General features: G+C 34.0%; 1 protein-coding gene across 4 annotated transcripts in view; it reads right to left on the bottom strand.

Moving 5' to 3' along the window:
• The window catches only part of STRN3 (striatin 3), a 98242-nt gene that overhangs the window by 27038 nt on the left and 44826 nt on the right, over positions 1 to 26378 (bottom strand). For 2 of the 4 annotated variants that reach the window (XM_020876796.2, XM_070478055.1), the window contains exons 4-8: positions 21371 to 21452; positions 18032 to 18205; positions 10014 to 10143; positions 8676 to 8817; positions 3244 to 3354 (exon numbers count right to left, since the gene is read on the bottom strand). In XM_020876796.2, coding sequence (XP_020732455.1) covers positions 3244 to 3354; positions 8676 to 8817; positions 10014 to 10143; positions 18032 to 18205; positions 21371 to 21452 — 639 coding nt within the window. The remainder of the gene's footprint in view (positions 1 to 3243; positions 3355 to 8675; positions 8818 to 10013; positions 10144 to 18031; positions 18206 to 21370; positions 21453 to 26378) is intronic. The other 2 variants (XM_070478054.1, XM_020876797.2) reach the window with 1 other exon arrangement.

Here is a 26378-nt window from a genome sequence, read left to right as displayed (position 1 = left end):
CTTAGCATTAATATGGTAGTCTACCTGGATTAGGACCTAAATTTACTACCCACCAATTTAAAGAAAATTTATTTCCACGGCAGGGATTCAAAGCCAACATTTTTACAGTGAACTCTATATTTAAGAGTAAAAACTTTTTAACTAATTCACAAAGGAAGTATAAAAAGAAACAATTATTTCCTAATTATTCATTCCTGAGACACTGTTGGAAACCTCATCTTTTCATGGATAACCTTAAAAGCATTGGTGTTCATAAAAACACTAAAAATGAGAAACAATCTAATGGATTAACTAATGGAGGCTAGGTTAAATCCACAAAATGCAATACTATCTAACCAGTCAAACTGTATTTAGATTAGTCATCTAATCTAATGACAATTAAGAAAAAATGAGTTAAAAACAATGATATTCTTGCTGGAAATTGTTAAAGGAGGTTTATGTATAAAGACATTTAGAAAAAGCTGGAAGAATATATGCCAAATATAATTTCTAAGTTATCGAACTCCAAGTGATTTTTACTTTTTTCTTTCTCTCTCTAATATAGTACTTACATTAAGCATATATTACTTCTATGGCTATTTAAACAAAGTTAGCTTATTTTAAAAAATCAGACACAAAATAAAAATTAAAGGGGATTGGTTGAATAACATGGTACACATTTTGATAAGAAAACAGTACTGAGACATGAAAGCCTCAGGGCATGAATCCGAGGTCGCCAGCTCCTGATTTAATCACAGTAGTTAGTTCCCTTTTGCCCATTTCTCATATCAGGTTCTGAAATATTCTGTTTGACAACAGGGTAGCTTTGTTTAAAGAAATTTGAAAACGTTGTATGGCAGAATATTTATTGACATGAAAGGATATTTTCTGTGAACTGTTAGCTGAGTAGGCAAATAACAAAACTGTATACTATGATCCTACTTAATAAAATTAAAATTGTATGGGAATTTTATTTATTTATTTATTTTTGTATGGGAATTTTAGACTTTAGTTTCAGTTCATCAGTTTCCAACAGTTGTTAAGCAGATATTTTTTTCAATAAAAAAACAATTTTAGAAAAATTTAAATCTAAAACAAAAAAACCCTTAAGTTGACTTATATCTTCTTTCTAAACCTCAAAAAGGGATGGGCATACCGTGGAGATGTTGAGGGTCAGTCACAATAAAATGGGTCACACAGATTTTTTTGGTTTCCCAGTGCATATAAAAGTTATGTGCTGGGACTTCCCTGGTGGTCTAAAGGCTGAAACTCTTCGCTCCCAATGCAGAGGGCCTGGGTTTGATCCCTGATCAGGGAACTAGATCCCACATGCTGGAACTAAAAATCCCACATGCCGCAAGGAAGAATGAAGATTGCACATGTAAGACCTGGTGCAGCCAAAAATAAATAAATACTTAAAAAAAAAAGTTATGTGTACAGTATACTGTACTAAGTATGCAACAGCATTACGACTTTAAAAAACGTACGTCTTAATTAAAAATACTCATTAAAAAAAAAGCAGGGTTGTCAAAAACCTTCACTTTATGTAAAAAACAAAACAAAGCCAAAAACCCGGGTGGTTCAGTAGTAAAGAATCCTCCTGCCAAGGCAGGAGACACAGACTCGTTCCTAAGTCAGGAAGATCCCCCGGAGAAGGAAATGGCAGCCCATTCCAGCATTCTTGCCTAGGAAATCCTGTGGACAGAGGAGCCTCATGAGCTATACAGTCCATGGGGTCACAAAAGAGTTGGACACGACTTAACAACTAAACAACAGCAACAGATAAAAGATATAAACATTCTATCAGGAAAAAAATGGGGTGTCTATATTTGAAATTAAAAGTAACACTACCTAACATTTTCTAAAGAAATCTTCAGCATATAAGTCAGTTTATGAATAACATACACAAAATAAGTAACCTAATATTTAAGTAAACTACCTTTCTTTTTTTTTAAACCTCATTTCTTAAAAAAAAAAGTCTAAACCCTAAAATTCTAATGTCATTGCATCTATATTACAATGTTCAATCATGCAAAAGTACTTTTATACTCAACATGCATTAATTATATAGGGAAGAGATGTTAAAGCTGAAACACATTCCCTGCCCAGCATTAAACATCTTTAAATACACTAAGCAATTCAATATACAGTAAGAAATTTCTTACAGAATAGTTTGTACTCACATGCAACAACATAAATCAGCATAAAGTTATAAAGAAAAGTGCGTAACAGGTAAAATTTCCCAAACTCCTTATTTTCCTCTACAATACATTAAACCACTCAAAAACTGCTTTACTGGAGGAAACTTATACCCTTTTCCACTGCAACTGCCATTTCATACACTAATTTCTTGTCACCAGAGAAAGGAACATGAAAGAATGTCTATATGGTTTTTGCCATTGTCATCTACTGTTTTCTCTTAGACACAATCAAAAAAGTTAGACTAGAGGAATCAATGGCCAGCCAGTTCAAAATAAAGTAAATTTCAGTTTCTTCATTTAATACTTTTAGGTCTAAAGATGATTTTCATGTGGCTGTTCTTATGCCTGATTTACAAAATGGAAATGAATTACTTCGTTGAGAGGTGCTGTAGCTAAATATATACTTTCAAAATACACTGGACAAGATATTAATTGTGAAAAATATAGCAAGGCACCCAAAGCTACTTAACTATTAACCAAACCAACCCTACTGCCACCACTACCTTACTCCCCTGACCTTACTCTACCAGAGTAGCCAAGAAAATACTACCTAGGAGAGCTTTTTTTCTTTTGCTACTGTTACTGTTTGTGGTTGGCTTAAGAGTAGAAAGTACAAACTGTGGGAAGGGCTTTCCCATTCATTGTATTTCAGAATTCTAAGAAACTAAGAAATGTAACCTGGATAAGACCTAGTTACAGCAGTAAGTATCAAGAATAGAGAAATTTATACTTTCTTCCTTTTAAACAAATTTCTATTATTTTTCATCCAAAGGCCAATATTTCTTAGAGTTCTGCAAACTTTTTAAAGTTTAAAATATAGTCAAAACCCTTAAAATCTTTCCTTCATCCTTACCCACATATTGAAAATAATATCCCACTTGATTTTCCCATAATACCTCCTAAATTATATTCAAATAAATTTCAAATATACAACAGACAAAGTTTAAAGTTAGTTGCCCCTTGTATGAAACATACAGAAGTTAAAGACAAAAAATCAGAATTGAGGATATTTTTTTTTTCTCAAAGATTGGAACACAAAAATTATAATAGAATCTGCACTTACTCTTCACCCCTTTCTTCCCCTTTCGTTCCTTCTTGTACTGTTCCTTCAGCTTACTTATTAGTCCCTGGTCTACATCCCAAACCTCAGTAGTTGGGGAGAGGTCATCTTTATCTACATGCAGCATATTATTAAAAGAAAAAAAATCAGCAGTTGGCAATGCAAGCTGTTGGCAATAAACTGTTATAGCTTTATATAATCATAATAAAAATGTACTGACAGTATATACTCAAAGTACTTTAAAGGTGCAGTCTCAGTTTTGGTATTTCACAAGTCAAACTCTGAAAGCCCATCTCATAAGTTTCTAAACATTAACACTACAAACAATAGTTAAATGGTGCTTCATTTCTATGAACTACAAATTTGAAGGTTATTATTCTTGTGGTAACTGATATTTTTACAATGGACTAACATTAGAAATCTAATGTTACAAAAAATAGATCACTGCATCTTTATAAAAATGTTAATAAAAAATTATTCAGCCAGCATCATAAAAGCAAATGAATGAATTACATGCGAACTACTCATAAAAGTGCAAGCTGTAAAGGTCAGTGCCGTTTCATTGATGAGAATATTCATGCACCTTCTGTCACACTGATTCTGCATGCACAAGGTAACTGTACTAGTGGAGAGGCATTCTAGTCCAATATAATACATACATGGAATTCCAAAATACATCTCAGATAATCCATACAAAGCATTCAGAGAATCCCACCTCTGCCCCCACCCCATCCAAATAGTTCAACATCTCATTACCTTCTTCCATTGGTCTACAACTAAGATTAGCAAAAAAACAAAAAACAAAACAAAACAAAACTCAAATTCCACTGAAGAACTTTTAAGAGTTGGTATTTTTAGGGTAAGATAAAAGCAGTGACAAGCATGGAAAAGTGAAAACATACATTGCTATACATCTGTTACAGATGGTACTTCAGCTATTTTAGCTGAATAAACAAATCCATATTTGTTTTAAGTAAATACTTGTGCCTATAAAAAAATTTACCCTATAGAATACTACAGGAAAACAGCATTAAAAAAAAGCAAAACAAAAAAATGTCTATTTGATTTTAGGGAATAAAGGCTTTTCCATCTTTTAAGTTTTAAACTATTACTTCTTAAGTTTAAAGTTGTTATTTGGAAGTTTAACATTCTGTTAAAGATCAATGAAGAGTTAGTTTACATAAACCTATTACTAAATAAAAATTATACCAAAACACATAAGCTAAGTCAATCAAGAAGACTGATATAAAAGGGAGATTTTAGAGAAAATATACTTTCACAATTTTTGATAACTTATTATATTTCTGGCTTATAAGTCTTATAAATTCCATAGGCCTCAATGTACAGTGGACATAAAAAACATCCTTTTTCCTTACAGTTATTTGTAGCAAATATAAAAGATCCTCAGATTTAAATGGTGCACAGGGTAATTCCTTGGCGGTTCAGTGGTTAGGACTTGGCGCTTTCAGGGCCTGTAAAGTTTGATTCCTGGTCAGAATTAAGATTCTGCAAGCCTCTTAGGGGAAAAAAAAAAGGGTACAGAGAAATTCAATTTTCTGTACCTTGAGTTTTTCTTACTATAACAGCCCTCAGTTTCTACCTTGTGGTACTATGATCTTAGGAAGTCAGTGTGCAAAAAGCGAAACTCAGAACTTTAACATGCTAACTTCAATTAGGTGAAACTAGGTTAACAAAGCCTGAAATTTACACATTATCAAATCTGCAAACTGTAATACTGTTGCAATACTGATTTAAAGAGAAAATTCACTTTTCCTATACCCTACTCATGAATTTCCTGAAAACAATGTTATATCAAGCACTGTTCTGTCAATTCATCTAATATGCTAAGAAAAATGTGATCTAAAGAATTAATTGCTTTGTGCTCATCTTAATAAAGCTAGTAATTCTTATTTTTAAAAGGGACAAACTGACACATTTGGAACAAATTTTGTTAATCTCATAGAAACGACAACAAAAAACTTCAGTGGTATAAACTTTACACATGAAATTAAACAGGAGTTTTTCTAAAAGACATTTGTATAAAAAGTAAAGCTGTGAATGTTCTAACTGGAGTAGCAAAGGGTAGTGAAGTGAGAAAGCAGAGGGAATAAATAAGGATAAGCTTAAGAAAAAGAGAAATATTACTTGCAAGATAACCTTGAATCTAGAAAACAAAGGTAAACTTAAGGCAGTGCAGAGAACAGGTTGGTGAATGCATATGTGCACAAACATCCTGAAACTTGCCTGGTAAGTAACAGCTGATTTGATATTGCTTATAAGAAATAGTTAAGAGCAAAAAGGAAGAGGCAGCATAATCTTCTACATATTAATGCTGTTTTAAAAAAATCTAGGGGGAAAAAATATCAAGAAATGAGGCTGAATAAGTTACGGGAACTTTTTTTTTTCAGTAAGAAAACACAGATAGACACAAAAAAATTGATCCTTGACAACTCAAAACCACAAAAGCCTAAAATTCTACTGTGGTGATTCTAACTACCAAAGCAAAGGAATTAAATCTACTTAATGTACCATAAACTTGAAACTAATTTTATTCAAATATTTAGTACTTTATCCATTTAAACACAGTCAGTATTTATAGTCCTATAAATTCTACAGACCACAGTTTCAAAGTGTAGCAGACAATAACTAAACATCTTTAAAATGTTTAGCAAAATTAGAAATGCTTACCAATATTTCTGATTATGCCAAGAATTAAGAACTATTAAAATTAAACCAAGACTACCCTGACAGATGAAAAAGATTTAAAAGCTTTCTAAAAAGGAGTAGTTTCATAGAATAAAGGAATCCAAAATCAGAGATATTTGAGTACTATGCTAGTATCAAAATAAAAATAACACAGATTATCCGATGTGGGTGAATACAGGGATGTTTTACTATGACACACTATTAAGAAAGAAAAAAAAAAAAATCTGTTCTTTACCCAGTAACTTAAATCAGAAAATCACTTTCCCATTTGTAAGTAAACTCAAATTTTAAGTAAATAAATATAAAGGGATATTTGTATATTCAGTCTCTTTGCTTTGGGAAAAAAAACTGAGTATGACACATATTGAGTAAAAATGAAAAATTCAAAAACGCTGCATAGATCCTTTATAAAACACACTGCACAGATCCTGTGACAGTTTTCATTTCTTAGGGAAAGAAACCACTTGAATCATTTTGTTCTTAACAGAGTCCTTTCCTTCTTAAGAACTTAAAATGCTTTAAAGATACTTTAGACTTGTCTGGAAGGAAGAGACTGTTGGTTACTTCCATTACACAAAAAGATTCAGGTCACTCAATTATTAATAAGCAAAAGTAAATAAAAGTATCGAGAGTTGTCATTCACTAATTAGGTCCTCTCTTGAAACTGTTCTACAGTCAAAAATTTTTGGACAGAAGGACCAATCAACTGCACACTTTTTATGATAGAAGTAATGCCATTTTATACAAATTAAATTCCTGAAATTTTTATATATTCTTCTGATGGACAGTTAAACTTCCAGCAATTTTAGGTGAAGACAATAGGAAGGGAAATGTGCCAAGATTTAGCTATACAAATGTTTGAAAACTGCTTTCGATTTTTTTTTCTCCCTTTAGATATCTAAATGAGCATCAGTAATGCTCATATAAACAATCAAACATAATGAAAATTATGCACTTATTAAAAATGATGTCATAGAAGAATAATTAAGTGGAAGTGTGGGTTACAAATCAGCACACAGCAAAATCCTGTTAAATACAGACAGATAGATATAATTATTAATCATGGTTCTCTCTACACAGCAGTGTTATTGATGATTTTTAATTTTCTTCCATCTGTGGGTTCTAAACCTCCAAAAAAACCAAATGAATTATAAGATAATGAAATATTTATATAATTTAAATATATTTCTATAATTATTTTAAAATCTAGAAAAAAATAAATAGTACTTTAGAAACTATTGGAAAAAAATAAGGTATTTCCAACATCGATAGTTTGTACAGGCAAGTAAGAAGAAAATTAGATATTTTTACTGTCCTCTTGAGCAAGACTAATTCTTAAGAAGGGTAAACTTCTATAACTTAGCAATTTTCAAAAAGTACCAAAATGTATATTCAAAGTCTAGAAGACAATTGTGGAAATTCTTTTTTTTTTTTAATTTTTCAATTAATTGGCCTTCTCTCCCTCCACTTAGGAGAAGTTAAGATCTGAAAAATCATGTTTGACAATCATAACGATGAGAATGCTGATAACAAAATCCAAACCTTTTAAGTACTCAATTTGTATCAGGACAGTCAATAAACATTATCTCTCAGGTTCTATCTCTCCTGTTACTAGCAATATTCAGCTTAAATATATACATAAGGCATCTTTATAAACTGAAGTGTGTCTCCTTATCACTAAAGTAGTTTTTAAAAATCCAGTGATAATCCCTCTTGCTAGTAACTAAGCAATTTTGGTATTCATGTGAAATATGCATTAAAATACTTAGTACCCTTTTCCAATCAAGCCGAGTTCTCCCTACCAGGTACACGTTGGTATTAAATGTTGACTGAACTTTTTTTTTGATGTGTCTATTATTAACATGTTTTTAAAATTTATTTGTAATTGAGAACAACTGTTCAACCATGCTGTGGTTTCTGCCATACAATATGAAATCAGCCGTAAGTACAGAATGAACGTTTTTAATTGAAACATCATACTGGACCTCAGCTATTATCTTAAAATACTTTATACACTTTTCATTTTACTTTCTAATGGGCTTTTTAAACCCTGTATAAATAGAACTGTTTTAACCCTTTTAGTTATAGGTGATTATTAGCAGGAGATCACTTCCAAAGGCTAGGCTCTTAACACGTCTGTACAGTGAATATTATATGTAATAAAGTTTAAGTGTCAATAAATCTTGCTCATTATAGAGCTATTATTCAGAATTAATAGCTCTATTGTGTGTACGCGAGCTCAGTCGTGTCTGACTATTTGCAACCCAACGGATTTGGGTTTCAAGAAGATGACTCTTTTTGGTATGCCTGTATGGCATTATCTGATCAGGCATACCATACAGGCATACAGAAAAGGGACACCTTCTTGAAACCCAAATCCATTACCAAATTAAATCATGGGAATGTTTAAAACTGTGTACATTCTTTAAAAAAAAAATCTGCTGAGAAGAAAGGAACTGGATTTCTAAATTAACTGAATGTTTCCATTTTAAATCAAGACAAATTTCGAAAGTCAAAATCCACCAAAAGCCATGTATTAAACAGTTTAGCCACCAAATCTAAATAAACTGATGCAAATATTCTGAAACTACTGAATACCACTTTTCTCCTTGCTCTCAGTTTAACTGCCAGCATACATTCAGATACACACATTCCACATACAATATTTAATAAAATACATCTTTAAGGCCTAGATGTTTTCCCACCCCCATATTTCTTTATCACCTTACCCCATTCTGTGCCATCCCCTGAACTTCGTGCTTCTCCAGCTCCTTCACCATCTTCTGCAGTTACTAAAAAATCAAATTCTTTCAGTGCTTCCTCAGTATCAGGGTCATCAGTTAGGTCAGCAGCTAAACCTTCATTACCTATCTGTAAAGGGAAGAAAAGCCAAGAATTACCTTTATGCTAAACTGTAAAGGTATCCTTTATGTTTTCACACAATTATCTTTACTTTCGCACTCCCATTTTTAGGTTATTTAGAAAAAAAAATCTTAAGATTTTCCAGAAAGTTAAACAATCTCAAATTATATCCTAGATAAATGGTTGTCAACAGTGCTCCAAAGTGTGATGCAAGTAATGCGGCAGTAAGAATGGTTAAAATCTTGATCTTCAAGTATGATGATCCTCACAAAGAACATCTCTAATTACAAAAGATTTACAGGTAACTCTATTAAAGACCTGTGCAGTCACTTACATTCCAGTATGTTGTGTTGAATTGACCTCATTCACTGAGAACTGCACTTGTAGGCCATAACTCATAAGGATATGGCATAGTTAATAAGGACATTAATGCAAGTCAATAGCTGTGGTATTTATAGTAACGCTTCTCAGAACCACCACAAAAAAAAATAAATAAATAAAAATCTCTATTCATCCATGTTTCACATGAGTATGTGGCAGAAAGGCTGAAAACTGCTTTTACAGACTGGAAGCTTTTGAGGAACACTGGAATTTTCCCCACATTACTATAAAATCCCAAAGAACTACAATGGAATTCAAAACCACAGTTGAAATAATGTATACTACTATGATAATTCACACATGGATCATCTAATCTATTTTTGTTCTTATAACCAATCTGTATCAACACTAAAATACATCAATGTGTTTCCCAGGTTATAAGCAAAAGAAGACTTTCATTAATCCTTAACAAAGAGTGAAGAGTGTTGACACAAACATTCACAATTTTTAGTTTATTCCCTCACCCAGGGTAGGAGTATCAACCCACATCAGTTACAACTTATCACTTGTTTACTGTACCTCAAGAGATACTCTACAGCAGTGATTCTTAATTGTGATCCTTTTTTTTTCCCTTCAAAATAGTTCCAAAACACTGAACTAGTCCCATAAAAACAGACCCTTTTTTGCCAATTAGTTAATAATACAATAGATAATAATTTCTACTTGTATGTAGGGTAATTCAATAAGAACTATATAAAAAACTTTCAAATGACATAATAAAAAAATCATCCATAACTTCCAATGTAATTTAAGACATCTTGAAATTTTCTATTCCATACACATGACTAAATACATTGTAGTTAATAAGAAAAGAGAATTCTTACTTTGTGTTTATTTATCCTATGTTTGTCTTTTCCTTCTGGGATGCCTTCAATCATGTCATTTTCCTCTTCTTCGTCACTGTCATCAGCATTTTCTAAGAAATTGAATGTCTCAAGAACATCACCAGAAGTCCTGTAAGAGAGGAAAAAGATGAATCAAAATATTCCAGTGATAAATATTTCTTTCCGTCTCCTATTTTTAAACAGTACTTGAAGGTAGTAGACAGATTCAAATTAAAACTTACTTATAATGTATTATCTAAATATTCTACCCAAAAATGAAAGATTATTTATGTTCTACAGTTAAAAGATGTTAAGTTTCTATAACAATAATACTTTAAGTAATTACAGCATCAAAGTAAAAACCCTATAGTTACTAAGCACTCAAATGTAGTATTATTTCTCAAAATAAAAGTTACTGTAATTAAGAAACTTGAATTTGAACTCAGCATTTCTTTTAGCTCTACAACCTTTTACAATGTGGCCCAAATGTTTAAGGACTAAAACTGAAGTTTAATTTATGAGGCTACTCAGATTTAAAGTAATGGTATATCAGATATAGAACATTCCAATCCTTTTCACAGATTTTTCTTAACTACAAAATAGGATTATTAATATACTAAAGAAATACTTTCAAGTGTTTCAGAACCACTCTTACAATAGGTTAACAGTCATAATCTATTTTAATCTATTTATTAAGAAAACTTAAAACTATAATCTGAATTCCTCATCTATGTACAAAAAACAGTTTTCAAATAGTTATTTAAATATCTAAAAACAGAGGCTACAACAGAACACTGAAAGCTTCAGCTGAACATAGTCTCTCACAATGAAAGTCTCAATTCTTCCACTGACGCTGCCTGGATTTGGCCATGTCATTTAAACACTATGGCTTCAATTTCTTTACCTGTGGGAATTAAACTAGATGATCTCAAATATCCTGACTAATATGAATAGTACATGGTAACAAAAAGAATAATAGTCTAAAAGTTAGGCTTTCCCCCCTCTCCCTGACTGGTTCTATTAGTCTAAATTAAGGATATAATACAATTCAGACTAGTTTTTAATAGCACTTTGATATAGGGCCTTAATAGGTCTACTATACTGTGCCTAATCCAGTATATGGTTCAAGGACCTGTATAAAAACTGAATATAGAAAGATACTTTTTTTCCCAAATGCAAGTCAGTAAGAACAAACAAAAAACTACCATAGTAACAAAACACATACTTTTCAGATCAACATCAGTAATATGTCTCAATATTGGGGGATTAAATGAAAGGCAAAGAAAATAATTGACAAAATCAGCACATCAATGACAGAAAAATTTAAGAATCATAAATTTAAGACATGACAGTTTTTTTCTGAACTTTGATAAATTAAGTACTGTCATTTCTTGGATGAATTCCTGTCTCTAAAATGAGAACTCATGTTTTAGGTTTTTTAAATTGTATTTGATCATAGCAATACATGCACAAGACTTTAAAAAGTCAAAGAGAGCACAATCAATAAAAGAAATAACTGATGAATTGTTCCAAAATTAAAAACCCTTGCTCTTTGAAAGACACTAAGATAATTTAAAGAAAAGTTTACAGATTGGGAAAATGTACTTCCAAATCACACATTTAATGAAGGACTATATACAGAACACTTAAATCTTAATAGTATCAAAGAAACCATGAGCATGGGGATATTATTCAAAAAATTTCGGTAAAAAAAGACATGTGTATAGTATACACAGATGCTCAACATCATTAGTCTTTAGGAAAATGGAAATTAAAGCAACCAGGGAGTGTGAAGGGTCTGAGACTTTGCCCCACTTGCAAGCTAATGTGCAGTTACTCTTGACATGTTTCTTTTTAGCATTCATGAAGATGACTTTTGTACGGATTTTTTAAAATTAATTTTATAGTGTAACCAGTGAAAACCCTTTCGATGTGGAAACAAACATGCTTGGAAATACATTCTGTAAATATATTACATAAACTTTTAAAAATTACTACTTTAATAATCTTTTCAATACCATTTTACCCGTTCTCTCTTTCTGACACTCTTATTCAGATGTTAGCCCTTTGGGACCCATCTTTATATTTTCCTATCTTTTCACTCCTACTGTCTTTTTTTCCCCTTTGCTCTTTTCTGGGAGAGTCTTTTAACCTTATCATCCAAGATCTACATAAAAATTATTTAAATCACACTTTAAGATTTCTATTAGCTCTTTTTTGACTTCTCATCAAACCTTATAAAATAGCTTATAAAACATCTTATTGTTTTATGGATGTATTATTTTTCCCAGTGCTTACAGAAGAGTAAACTTTTGAAAGTCTTCTCTGAGCTCCTTTTTTGATTTGGTTCCTTCGTTCTCCAATTTTCACATCAAAGTCTCTCCTTAACTGTTAGCATTTAACAGTGAAGCAAAGAAAAGCTAACTGGATATACTGTGTACATGGGTGAGGCTTGTCAAGTAGCTAGCTTCATGTCTGTGTAAAAGGGCAGAAACCAAAACATTGCATTGGCAGATCTCAACTGTCAGTATCAGAAAGTCTTCTCTACCATTAATAGATCATATTTCTGCCTGGAAGGGATTTAAGATCAGCTGCCAACATACCAGAAGCCAAGTAGAAGAAAACAAGAGATCTCACTGCTCAGCTAGAAATTTTCAGATCAACCTCCTGTCTTCAACGTCATAGCTCACCCTACAGGTGCCTGACTCCTTAAGAAATCAGAAATCACTGGAATTTGTCAGAAATCAGAATTCACCGAAAACATACCAACATTCTTTGGGATAGGGGAGGGGTTTTCAAATGGCTACACAGGACAAAAGAGGGAGTTTGATGGGAATCTGCTGTATATCTCAGGAAACTCAAATAGGGGCTCTGTATCAACCTAAAGGGATGGGATGGGGTGGGAGATGGGAATGGGGTTCAAGAAGGAGGGAGTATATGTGTACCTATGGTGATGCATGCTGAGGTTTGACAGAAAACAAAATTCTGGAAAGCAATTATCCTTCAATTAAAATACAAATTAGTTTAAATATATATATGAAGAGGGAGTTTGAAATTCTTTCATAGATTTGAAACTTGCCTCTTACCTAAACTTGAAACTAATTGTCTATTAATAACTCCCTCTAAATCTGACTCCAGATGTACCTAATACTGCTAATTCCTTAGCTTTTATAATTTTACTTGCATTCTGGGACGTGAATTGGCTTGCTTCTTTTTTTTTCTTTCCAGATTACAAAATTATTAAGTTCTCCCTATCTGATGAACAGTATATCCTCTCATTCTTCCTATGTACTCAATTTATTGCTGTTATGTGTTAATGTATCTTTAAAAAGTCTTTAACGAACATCTTAGGGGATCCATAAGGCACAAAAGCAAAACGTCTCTTTAATTCACCATGCTTAAGTGGACATCTACATCTGGAATTTTATATCTTTTTCTTTGCCAACTATCTGTTTACTATCCTTTTTCTTTCTAAAAAGATGATCAACACAATTTTTAAAATTATAAATCCAGATGAAGGGAACATAGAGTGAAGTCAAGAGTAAGGCTGGTAAGTAAAAGGGTAAAAAGGAGTCAGTGCATTTTCTAGAAATGAAGGAATCCCACAAGTATGGCAAAATTCTGTCAGAGTAAAAAGAAAGAACAACTAATAGAGGCTGAAAGGTAAATCAGACCATACTATTTCTAACAATATAGCCTACAATTTACCATTTTTCTACTGTTGAACATGAAGACTGGTTCAAATTTTTACTGTTATATAAAGTAAGAATATGATAGATATCTATTTGTTGGTATCTCTATCAATATATTAGATCATATTTCTTATAATTTTCAAAGGCCCTGATTCTAGCTGAACTATACACACCTACATTAATACAGACTTGACATATATTATGCTGGTACAAACATAATTGCAGTTTTTGCACTACTGAAACTTGCCATCTGATACTGGAATACATCCTTAAATGAATGTGGTTACGTTTTACATCATTTTAACGTGCATTTTTGCTAATGACTTATAAAATGCTGCTTTTTATTTATTTTAGACTATGGGAATAATGTTAAAACAAAAAAGCAAATTTGAGCAATTTTCTTATTCAAACAGGCCATAAAGCAGCAGAAGACAACTCACAACAACAACAATGCATTGGCCCAGGAACTGATAACAAATGTACAGTGCAGCAGTGGTTCAAGAAGTTTTGCAAGGAGACAAGAGCCTTGAAGATGAGAGGAGTAGTGGCCAGCCATCAGAAGTTGACAATGACCAGCTGAGAGCATCAAAGCTGATCCTCTTGAACTACACAAGAATCTGCTAAAGAAATCAACGTCAACCATTCTATGGTCCTTCAGCACTTGAAGCAAACTAGAAAGGTAAAAAAAGCTTGATCAAATGGGTGCCTCATGAGCTGAAAGAAATAAAAAAAAACCGTCCTTTTGAAGTGTTGTCTTCTCTTATTCTACTCAAAAATGAACCATTTCCTAATCAGATTGTGACATGTGACAAAAGTGGATTTTCTACGACAACAGGCTCAACCAGCTCAAGCGGGTGGACTGAGAAGACGCTCTTGACCAAAGCCAAACACGCACAGAAAGGGCATGGTCACTGTCTGGCGGACTGCTACAGGTCTGATCCACTACAGCTTTCCAAATCCTGGTGAGATCATTACATCTGAGGAGTCTAATCAGCAATTGATGCGATACACAGTAAACTTCAATGTCTGCAGCTGACAGTGGTCAACAGAAAGCACCCAATTCTTCTCCACAACATCTTACTGCACACTGCACAATCAATGTTTCAAATGTTGAACAAATTGGGCTACGGAAGTTTTGCCCCATTTGCCACATTCACTTGACCTCTTGACTACCACTTCTTCAAGCATCTTGACAACTTTTTGCAGGGAAAACCCTTCCAACATGTAGAAAATTGCCTTTCAATAGTTTGTTGAATCCCAAAACACAGATTTTTAAGCTATAGGAGTAAACAACCTTATTTCTCATTGACAAAAATGTGTTGAGTATAATGGTTCCTATTTTGATTAATAAAGATGTGTTTGAGCCTAGTTACAGTAATTTAAAATTCACAGTACAAAATTACAATTATTTCTGGACCAACCTAATACAAGTATACTCACTAAGAAGGAAATTGGCCTTGATTAAAAACAATTATTACCTAAAAGTCTGTAGACAGATAAATGGATAAGAAAAATGTGGTAAATAAAGCCAACAAATTATTAGACATAAAAAACAAAATCCTTGGCAGAAATGAAACCAAGATTGCAAAACAATTATCCATCAATTACAGAAAATTTTGCAAATAAAAAAATGATTTTTAAAAATAAATAAATAAATAAAATCCTTACTGACATCAGAACAAGAAAATAAAAAAACAACAAGAAAATCTTGTTATATGCTACAACATGAGTGAACCTTTAGGACATCACGCTAAGTGAAATAAGCCAGGCACAGAAAGATAGATACTGTGTGTTTCCACTTACATACTTAAAGTAGTCACTCACAGAAAAAGTCAAACGGTGGCTCCCAGGTAGTAAGTGGGAGGAGGAAATAGGGAGTCGCTACTCAGTGAGTATGGAGTTTTAGTCATACAAGATGAAAAGCTTCTAGAGAAGTGCTCTACAATACTGTGCTTACATAGTTAACAACACTGCACTGTGCACTTAAAAATTCTTAAGGTAGATCTCATGTTATGTGCTTTTTACCACAACAGAAAACAAGAAACAATTAATCTTGTAAAGGTGAGAAGCTTTACAAGGAGAAGACATAGTCTGCTATGGATCTTTAATTCTGATTCAGGTGTGATCCGGTAAACTGCATTCCCCTCAAGTATTTATAAATCCTATTAACTACTTAGCCTGGTTAACTGACAAATTTAGTTTTTAAAACACATAGTAATATCCTTGCTTTTTCTCATATGCTATGAAAACTCTGATTCCTGAAATCCAGAGTAAAGAAAATAAGGACTCTATTAGATGTCAAATTGTTTTTATTAGAAATCTTACTTCTCAGAAATAAAATCCCAAAACTAAAGGTTTATGTTAACCTGAAAGTTACAATGGCACGATATATATCTAAGGTATGAAGTAATGCTAGTTTATAAACTGTACATATTATTTTCTTAAGCTCTACATGAACTCGTTTTATTTTTTCCATTCTCCTTTTCTTTGTCCTTCCAACCTATGAAATTCAAGGTAATACCTAATGGTAGAAAGAGAAAAAAGTTCCACTTGCTTGACTACTTGCATTTATCAAATCTGTACTATAATCAAAAGTATATTTGGTAGACATGTTGATGAGAATGCAGAGAAACCAGAATTCTTATACATTTCTGGTGGTAGTGTACAATAGTTCAGCCACTTTGGAAAAGAATTTGGAAATTCATCAAAAAGGTAAACACATAGTTATTGTATGATTTAGCAATTCAACTCCTAGGTATAAACCCAAGAAGCCTGAAAACATATGTCCACATTTCCAGACTGATGTTCAAAGCAGCATTATTCATTATTCCAAAATGTGGAATCAACGGATAAGCCCATGAGTTGGACAAAGAATAGATAGACAAAATGTGATATTATCCACAGAAAAGAGTATTACTTAGCAATGAAAGAAATGAATTACTGACACATGCTATAACATGGATTTTAAAAACACTATGCTAATGCAAAGTGGCTACTCACAAAATAACCATTTACATAAAATATCTAGAATAGGCAAATCTACAGAGATAAAGTAGGTTAACGGTTGCCTAGGACTGGTGAGTGAGGGGTACATAGGAAAGAAGTGGCAGCTAATGAGTACAAGGTTTCTGTACCAAGCAATGAAAATTTTCAAAACTTAGATTATGGTGATGGTTGAATAACTTTGTGAATACTCTAAAAACTGTTAAACTTATATCCTTTAATAGGTGAAATTTATGGCAAGTGAACTGTATCTTAATAAAGACATTAAAATTTTAAACTATATCTGGCAGCTTTCTGAGTCCAAACACAATGCAAAGCCTTGTTTCTTTCCCAACAGTGACTGAACAATCATTACACATAGTATTAAAATTTATTCAAAACACTCTAACAAAAATCTAAAAATCAAGGTGTTCAAATAACTCTAAACTACATGATATCCCTCTCAAGCTTTTTTTCCCCCCATTTACTTTGATTAGTTGGAGGCTACCCTCTCAAGTTTTAATTTTGCACCTATTTCAGAGATACTTCAGTCATTCTCTTGGCATCTAAACTTCAAGATACATAAATTTAAAAAGTGCCTAAATAAAAAGTTTATCGTCCATTATGCCATTTAGGAAAAACATTTTAAACCTGAACTTTACATACTTCTTTTTTACAGAATTTTTTTTTCCACATGTTTCTTTTAAAGGCATCTATTTATTTATTTGGCTGTGCCAGGTCTTAGTTGCAGCATGCAAACTCTTTGTTGTGGCATGTGGGATCTAGTTCCCTGACTAGGGATCAATCCCAAGGCTCCCTGCATTGGGATCGTGGAGATTTAGCTACTAGCCCACCAAAGATGAGCCTCTGCATGCTTTAAAAATTGTTAACAGTAGCAACAAAAAGCTAAAGAGATTCATAATACCTGTTATACAAATGTTAACCTATGCACTCAAGAACTGATGCTTTCGAATTGTGGTCCTAGAGAAGACTCTTGAGAGTCCCTTGGAGAGCAAGGAGATCAAAACAGTCTTTCCTAAAGGAAATCAACCCTGACTATTCAATGGAAGAACTGATGCTAAAGCTCCAATACTTGGGCCACCTGATGCCAAGAGTCGACTCAATGGAAAACATTCTGATGCTGGGAAAGATTGAGGGCAGGAGGAGAAGGGGGCAACAGAGGATGAGAATGTTGGATGGCATCAGTGACACAATGAACATGAGTCTGAGCAAGCTCCAGGAGACAGTGAAGGACAGGGAAGCCTGGCGTAGTGCAATCCAAGGAGTTGCAAAAGTTGGACACAACTCAGCGACTGAGCAACAACAAATAAGTATAGTTCGTACCTTTTGATTTCTTGTCCTTTTTGCTTAGGAGATTCACCTCCATTCAGGATCTGTTCTAAATTCTTTGTCTCTACTGATCCATTTGGTTCTGAATTGGACAGTCCAAGTAATGATCTTACCCGCTGAGACCGTACATCTAATATTGTATCTGTATAACCTACTTCCTGAAGGTATCTATAAGAGAAAATTAAAAATATTAAATCCCATAATTTGTTAATACCTGTGAACTTGTTAAAGGAAAATCACATCAAACGATTTTAAAAAATCTGTAACACTCCAAAATATACTCTTCCTTTCCTTAATACCTTTCTTCTCTATAGACTAGTTCCAGTTTTGTTTTTTTTTTAAAGGGCTGATTACAAACCAAAATTTAATTGAGAAAGCATATAGATAGCTAATACTAATTAAGAGCCAATCATCCTGAAGCCTAAAAAGCCCTAGAGCTTTTAGGAGCCATCATATATATTACTCAAAAAAGAAAAAAAAAAATCCAGAAAGTTGTAAAAGATGAATAGAACTAAACCTGTGAACAATGACAGGCCACCTTGAAAGCCTGACTCTTAGCGAGAGGTTAATGGGTAGCTCAGTTCTCCTTCTAAGATCTCACTGCAGTCCTATAGACCTGTGGTTTTCAAACTTTCCTTCCTGGCTAAACCAGATTACCCAACAAGGACCTACTATGAGACCTAAAATACAGATAATGGGTAATGAATGAGCTTGTGTGACAAATTTTAAAATTTCTTACCAAAGTACTGATATTTGACAGGCTAAGGGAAGATGCTAAAAAGAAGCCTTATATATTACTGACAAAATAACAAAAGATTTCTAAGTGAAAGCTAAAGACAGGGAGACTGACTGGTTAGGACATTAACACAGCAAGAAGTTAAAACTGGAGAAGAGAAAAAAATGTGAGAAAAATAAGAGAAAACCCAAGTAACTTGCTACAAAAGTAAATATAGCAGTAAATTAAGATGAGAATTTTGGAAATTTTTCAGGTTTCTAGCTGAGGTGACTGATTCTACTCAATAAAATGAATAATAAAGGGCCAGAATCTGGTTTTACAGGGTACCCATCAAATAATCATGTAGTATCTATCAAAGTGATAACATTTATTAGGTACAGTGATAAGAAAGGTCAAAAGCTCAGAAAAGAATGGACTGGGTGTACAGATTTGGGAGTCATTAGTGTTTGGTGATCTTTGAAGCCATGAATTTAAATGAAGTTACCCAGAGAAAAAGCATAAATAAAAACAGAAAGCTTGGGGACAAAAACAACTAAAGTGCTGGAAAAGAAAAACACAAAGGAAAATTAAAGGAAAGAATATGAGAAATTAGGGTTAAAAAAAGCCAGCAAAGACTGACTTCATGAAAACAAGAAAAACTGAGTTTCAAAAAGAAATGAGTTTATGTCAAGTATTTCCAAAGGATCAAATGAACAAAAGGGTCTCATTTTGTGATAGAAGCTTCAGGGAAATATGAAAATGTAAAACTAGCTGAGAAATGAATAAGGAAGACTATTCACATAAACTATTTTTAGAGAAAGGTAAAAAGAGACAGACTATAAAGCCAGACAATGGGATTAGGCATTTATGAGAGAAATTCTGTGTACCTGTTTTCCCTAGAGCCATCAAACTCTTCTAAAAAATGTGATCCTCTTTTGGGGAAAAAAAAAACAAAACTCCACATTCTAACCATGTGGTCTTAGTAGGCCATCAAAATCTTAAACAAACCAGGTAAAAACAACTGACTGGGTAGTTATTCAATCAAGTGAAGACAAATTTAATCCTCAGAAAGTAGTCTGAAAAAACAAGGGATCCTCTGTTATTTGGAGAGAAGTGGTTTTCAGGAGAAAAGAATAAAACTGATACACAGAGGAGTAGAACACCAAAGAATTTCAGATCATATCCTGGATGCTCCACTCCTTGAGAAATCCTCAAGTGATGCTCCAGCTCTTGTGGTCCCGACTCTTAATCAATCAGCACTTCCCTTAACTCAGCTACCTACCCTAGCATCCTTCCAAGTAATAATCTGTTTTTATTAAAACTTGGATTTTAGTCACCAAGAGTTCAGATTGATAAAAATTTTTCTGAATAGAACATTAGAAACTGAGATTATAAACACGAGGTTTAAATACATTTACAAAAAGAAAAGCAAGAAGTGAAGAGTTCTCACCTGACAGCCTTCGTATTTTCAGTGAAGTAGAACCTAAGGTGCTCTAATGAGTAAGGAAGAATGGGCTGAGATGCAGTCCAAGTTTAGGAGGGCAAACTGAGGGCAACAGGAGCAAGAGATGACAAGGGATATGGAAAAAGGCTCTATGAAATGTTTGGACAGGAAACCATGCATGTGTAATGGCATTCACACAATTCTATGACTTTTCTCCAAGAATTAATTAGAAACAGAAGCAACAGATAGTATGACTGAACTAGGGCTGAGATCCTCCAGGTAGGTATAGTAAAATGACTGGTGGGACGAGGAGGGGTAACGAGTGGGCAGCAAGAAAGCTAAAGCTACTGGCAAAAGGGTAAAGGGTCATGGGGTCTAAGCAGGAGCTAACGAAGTAACAAAAAGAAACAAAAAGCCCTACCACAAGAAAAAAACAAAATCAAACCAACCACTAGTAGAGGAGATATGGAAAATGAAGCAGTCAAGATCAGATCAGAGGGCAAATAACAAGGCAACCAGATTAAGAGAAGTGGAATACAAACTGTCAGGTATAATAAGACCAAGGGTCTGACCACACTTCACTGGGTTACTGAGCAAAGGTAAAGATATCTAGGTTTGAGAAGGGTGAATAACTACAAGTTACCTAAGATTTCAGGTGCATTCAAGTACCAAAGTTTTCAAAACACAAGGGAGAAGAACATATAAATCTTTGTTTTATTTATTCTAATTGACAGTAAAAAGATTTGCCACAGAAGTACTTCTAATAGAGCAAAGAATTAAAACATCAATAATGTTCCTCAAAAATTCAAGTAAATGTAGTAAGCAAGCCAGTACTGAAGTTTCTGACAACCAGTTAAATTCCTTCTCTAAACCAGTCACAATCTCACTTAAAACCAAATATGTGAATTTTGCAGTGACAGGAATGAGTGTGTATGTAAGTAAGAATCCCCTATTGTTTCTGACATTCTATTCCACAAATAAGAAAATAAGATCATTCTGAGAAATTTTAAAGATGCAAACTTTAAAAAGATTCAAAATCTAACAAAACAAAAAAGAAACAATATGAGAGCTATACACATTGTTCCACTATCATTAAATAATTTTCACTTGCCAAGTAACTGAGTAAACACTTTCATACCTAAATCCTTAAAGCTGAAAATGAACCATTACTCACTGTCTTAACAGTTGTCTGCCTTGCTTCCACGTTAACTGGCTATTCTGAGGTGCTGTGGGAGCCTCTGTGTCTTTGGTTTCTTCTAAAAATTAACAACAAAACAAGACAAGTTTCACACATGTTACTTCAACTCCTGATAATGCTGCCAAAGTTATCATAAAGTCCCACAAAAACATACCAAAATATTTTATAAAGGATATAAGAAAGTTAACTTTTATTGAGTGTTTACCATGGGTTATTCGTTTTAACTGTTTATCCTGACAGCCCAAACACTTAAGCACCATTCTCCTTGTTTTAAAATTGGGAAAAGCCAAGTGTATATTACTATTACTACAAGAAGTTAAAAAAACAAAAGCCCAGGATTTGAAATATTATTAAAATCAATTACTACCAGAATTCTGATTTGAATGCTTCTGAAATTTAAAATATTTACTATTTACATAAATCAACACTGTTAAGAAATTGGGGTGTGTGTGTGTGTGTGTGTATGAGTAAAATAAGTTTGTCTCAGTAGATGCTAAGTCTATATACAAGACTCAATAGAGTCAGTTTCATTTTTAGAACAAAAAGTTAAACCAGAAAATATTTTTACTGTATGTAAAAAGTCATATTTTATTCTCAGGTAACAGTGTATACATTCAAAAAGAGTTTAATGAACAGTATAACTTCAGATGAGTTAACTTCTCAACAAGTATCTCCAGAGTGGTTCTTATACTTTATTGGCACTAATGATATAGAAATATTTTTCTGTAATTTCCCATTATAAAAATGAAAATAAAGCAAGAATATAGGGCCACAGACTACAAGCACTCATAGTGAATGTTAAAAACTCTTACCATGGCTTACTGTCATTAGTCTCCTAGATTCCTCAGAGTCATGTGAACAAACAGTTATTGGCAGGAATTCAAATATTCTTTGAAGGCATAACTTCTCTAGCCCTAACAATCCATTATTAGTACCCTCTCATTCTTCCCCTATATGTAGAAATATCTATAATTTCTAGAATTATCTCCTTCTTATAGCCCCCATTTTTATGACTTTTTCCTATTTGTACCATTTTATTTTTAAATCACATATAACATAAAATCATTGGCCAAAAGAATACATTTTAAAAAAGAATGTAATTGACCCAAATCCCATCACTGATAGTGTTAATATTTGAGATTTTCTTATTCCATATTTTCTATCTGAAGATAACATACGTGAGCTTCTCCACTCCTTAAATTAAAAAAAAAAAAAAAGCGTGACCTAAACCACACTACAAGCTGCTTTTAACACTTAACAGATCTTAAACACTGTATCACAATAAATATAGATTAACATCACGTAATTATATAGTATTTTATAGAGAGTATATACCTATTTAACCAGTCCCTTATTGTTGAAATTTGGCTCGTTTTCACTGTTGCTAAAGGATATTCTTGAGTACACCCAAGCACATATAGTTCAATGAATTTTTGAACACACACATGTAACCAGTAGAGATTAAGAAACAAAACACCATCAGCACCCAGAAAACTGGGGTGCCCCCCAAAATGCCCTTTTCCAACTCACTAGATACTCCCTAGAAAGTATCAACACTATCCTGGTTTCTCAGTACAGGTTAACTTTTGACTTTGATCTATATGAAACCATTTATATCAATTTTCAAAATTTTATGTGACCCACTCATGTTGTCAAGTTTGCTGTTCATTTGCTAAGTCTTGTCCAACTCTTTGCAACTCCATCGACTACAGCATGCCAGGCTCCTCCATCCTCCACTATCTCCCAGAATTTGCTCAAATTCATGTCCACTAAGTCAGTGACGCTATCTAACCATCTCGTTTTCTGCTGCCCCTTTCCCCTTTTGCCTTCAATCTGTCCCAGCTTCAGGGTCTTTTCAAATGAGTTGGCTCTTTTACAATGAGTCAGATTTTCACATCAGGTGTCCAAAGTATTATAGCTTTAGCATTAGTTCTTCCAGTGAATATTTAGGGTTGATTTCCTTCAGGACTGACTGGTTTGATCTCCTTGAAACCCAAGGGAGACACTCAAGAGTCTTCTCCAGCACAAAAGCATCAATTCTTTAGTGCTCAGCCTTCTTTATGGTCCAACTCTCAAATCTGTACATGACTACTGGAAAAACCAGTCTTGACTACATGGTCTAAAGAGTCAAAGAAGAGAGGGGAAAAAACTGGCCTGAAATTCAACATTAAAAAACTAAGAGGACGGCATCTGGTCCCTTCACTCCATGGCAAACAGAAGGGGAGAAAGGGGAAGCTGTCAGGTTTGTTGTTCAGTTGCTAAGCTGTGGCCGACTCTGCGACTCCAAGGACTGCAGGACCCCAGGCTTCCCTCTCCTTTACTATCTCCCAGAGTTTGCCCAAATTCATATCCACTGAGTCAGTGATACTATTTATCCATCAGTTTGATTATAATTTATTTACTTTTCTTGCTAAATAACATTTTATTATACTAAAATACCACAAAACACTTATCTATCCTATCAATAGAGAACATATGAGTTGTTTCCAGTTTGCTACCATTGAAAGTAATAATACTTACACGTTCTTACACACAAATGTTCTTGTGATGAACATTTCAAGGAGTGGAATTAGTGTACCATAGGACATGCTTCTAATTCTCTTTAGCAATACAGTTATCTTCCACCTTTCAAAAGCTTTCTTTTTGCTGTTATTCTTTTTTTTTTCCATTTATTTTTATTAGTTGGAGGCTAATTACTTTACAACATTGCAGTGGTTTTTGTCATACATTGACATGAATTAGCCATGGATTTACATGTATTCCCCATCCCAGTCCCCCCTCCCACCTCCCTCTCCACCCCATCCCTCTGGGTCTTCCCAGTGCACCAGGCCCGAGCACTTGTCTCATGCACCCAACCTGGGCTGGTGATCTGTTTCACCCTAGATAATATACATGCTTCATGCTGTTCTCTTGAAACATCCCACCCTCGCCTTCTCCCACAGAGTCCACTAGTCTGTTCTATACATCTGAGACTCTTTTTCTGTTCTGCATAAAGGGTTATCGTTACCATCTTTCTAAATTCCATATATATGTGTTAGTATACTGTAATGATCTTTATCTTTCTGGCTTACTTCACTCTGTATAATGGGCTCCAGTTTCATCCATCTCATTAGAACTGATTCAAATGAATTCTTTTTAATGGCTGAGTAACATTCCATGGTGTATATGTACCACAGCTTCCTCATCTATTCGTCTGCTGATGGGCATCTAGGTTGCTTCCATGTCCTGGCTATTATAAACAGTGCTGCGATGAACATTGGGGTGCACGTGTCTCTTTCAGATATGGTTTCCTCGGTGTGTATACCCAGAAGTGGGATTGCTGGGTCATATGGCAGTTCTATTTCCAGCTTTTTAAGAAATCTCCACTCCGTTTTCCATAGTGGCTGTACTAATTTGCATTCCCACCAACAGTGTAAGAGGGTTCCCGTTTCTCCACACCCTCTCCAGCATTTATTGCTTGTAGACTTTTGGATAGCAGCCATCCTGACTGGAGTGTAATGGTACCTCATTGTGGTTTTGATTTGCATTTCTCTGATAATGAGTGATGTTGAGCATCTTTTCATGTGTTTTTGTGCCATCTGTATGTCTTCCTTGGAGAAATGTCTGTTCTTTGGCCCATTTTTTGATTGGGTCATTTATTTTTCTGGAGTTGAGCTGGAGGAGTTGTTTGTATATTTTTGAGATTAATCCAGACCTGTTGCTTCGTTTGCTATTATTTTCTCCCAATCTGAGGGCTGTCTTTTCACCTTGCTTATAGTTTCCTTTGTTGTGCACAAAAGCTTTCTTTATGTCACTTTTTTTCTTGTTTACAGATTTATTTCTGGTTGTGCTGGGTCTTCGTCACCATACACGGACGGGCCTTTTCTAGTTGCAGCGAGTGGGAGCTATTCTTCATTGTGGTGCTTGGGCTTCCCTTGGTGCAGAACACAGGCTCTGGGCGTGTGCGTTTCAGTAGCTGCAGGGTGGGGGCTCAGCAACTGTGGCACACAGGCTCAGCAGCTCTGCAGCATGTGGTAGTTTCCTGGACCAGGGATGGAACCCATGACCCCTGCGCACTGGCAGGCAGATTCTCAACCAACTAGACCACCAGCAAAGCTCTCACATCACTTTTTTGAAAGACCTGCATGTAATACCTATTTTCACTAGCCTAACTGAAAAAAAAATTGAGACCTTTTTCACTTTTTATGAAAAAAGGTTAGAAAGGAAAACAGCCTCTTTAGCATTTGTTTTGCAGTGAGCTGATGAAAAATGGCAGCACGCACCACAAGCAGCAGGAGAGGCACCACCAAGCTCCATACTGAGCCCCACACCTGGGCTTTATCTTCATTTATTTTGTGCACCATTCGCAAGATGTGTCCAAAGGTAAATTACACCTTTGCCTTATGTCACCTTGGCTTATGAATGGGAATGTTCTATTTTGGGATAGTGGGGGAAATTTGTATTGACATCACTTTCAGAGCAGTTTTATCAATTTAGAATTCCAATACCAGTAGGTGCAAAATTCCTGGCTGATCCACACCCTCAGCAACACTGAAAAAAAAAAAAAGACATTGTTTTCTCCTTTCACCATTGTGACAGGTAATGTATTGTGGTTTTAAGTTCCATTTCCTCAATAACTAATACATTTGAGCATCATTTCATATACTTACTGGCCATTTCTTTTACTAGTGACTTTTCAAGTCTTTTTGTCCCTATTTCTCCTGTTGTAGAATTTTCCCCAAAATGGAGGGAAATAGAGGCGTTCTTTACAGAACTGGATACATCTTCTTTTATAGGGATAAGTTTAGGATATATGTATTGGTATTACTTGGACAAGTATATAAAAACACAAACATCTTCTGCTTCTTTTAAAACAGTATTTTGTACATCTTCCTTTAACATTTTGATTTAAGCATAAAAAAGGCAATACTGATTCAGTGTTTATCTCTATCTATACTCTGACATAGATAATTTTGTCCTATTGTCGGCATGGTGTATTTCTGCC

Source organism: Odocoileus virginianus, chromosome 16 (genome assembly GCF_023699985.2).
Source record: "Odocoileus virginianus isolate 20LAN1187 ecotype Illinois chromosome 16, Ovbor_1.2, whole genome shotgun sequence".
NCBI classification, from domain to species: domain Eukaryota; kingdom Metazoa; phylum Chordata; class Mammalia; order Artiodactyla; family Cervidae; genus Odocoileus; species Odocoileus virginianus.
The sequence above is the reverse complement of the archived record's forward strand: the minus strand, read 5'-3'. Positions and strand labels throughout refer to the sequence as shown.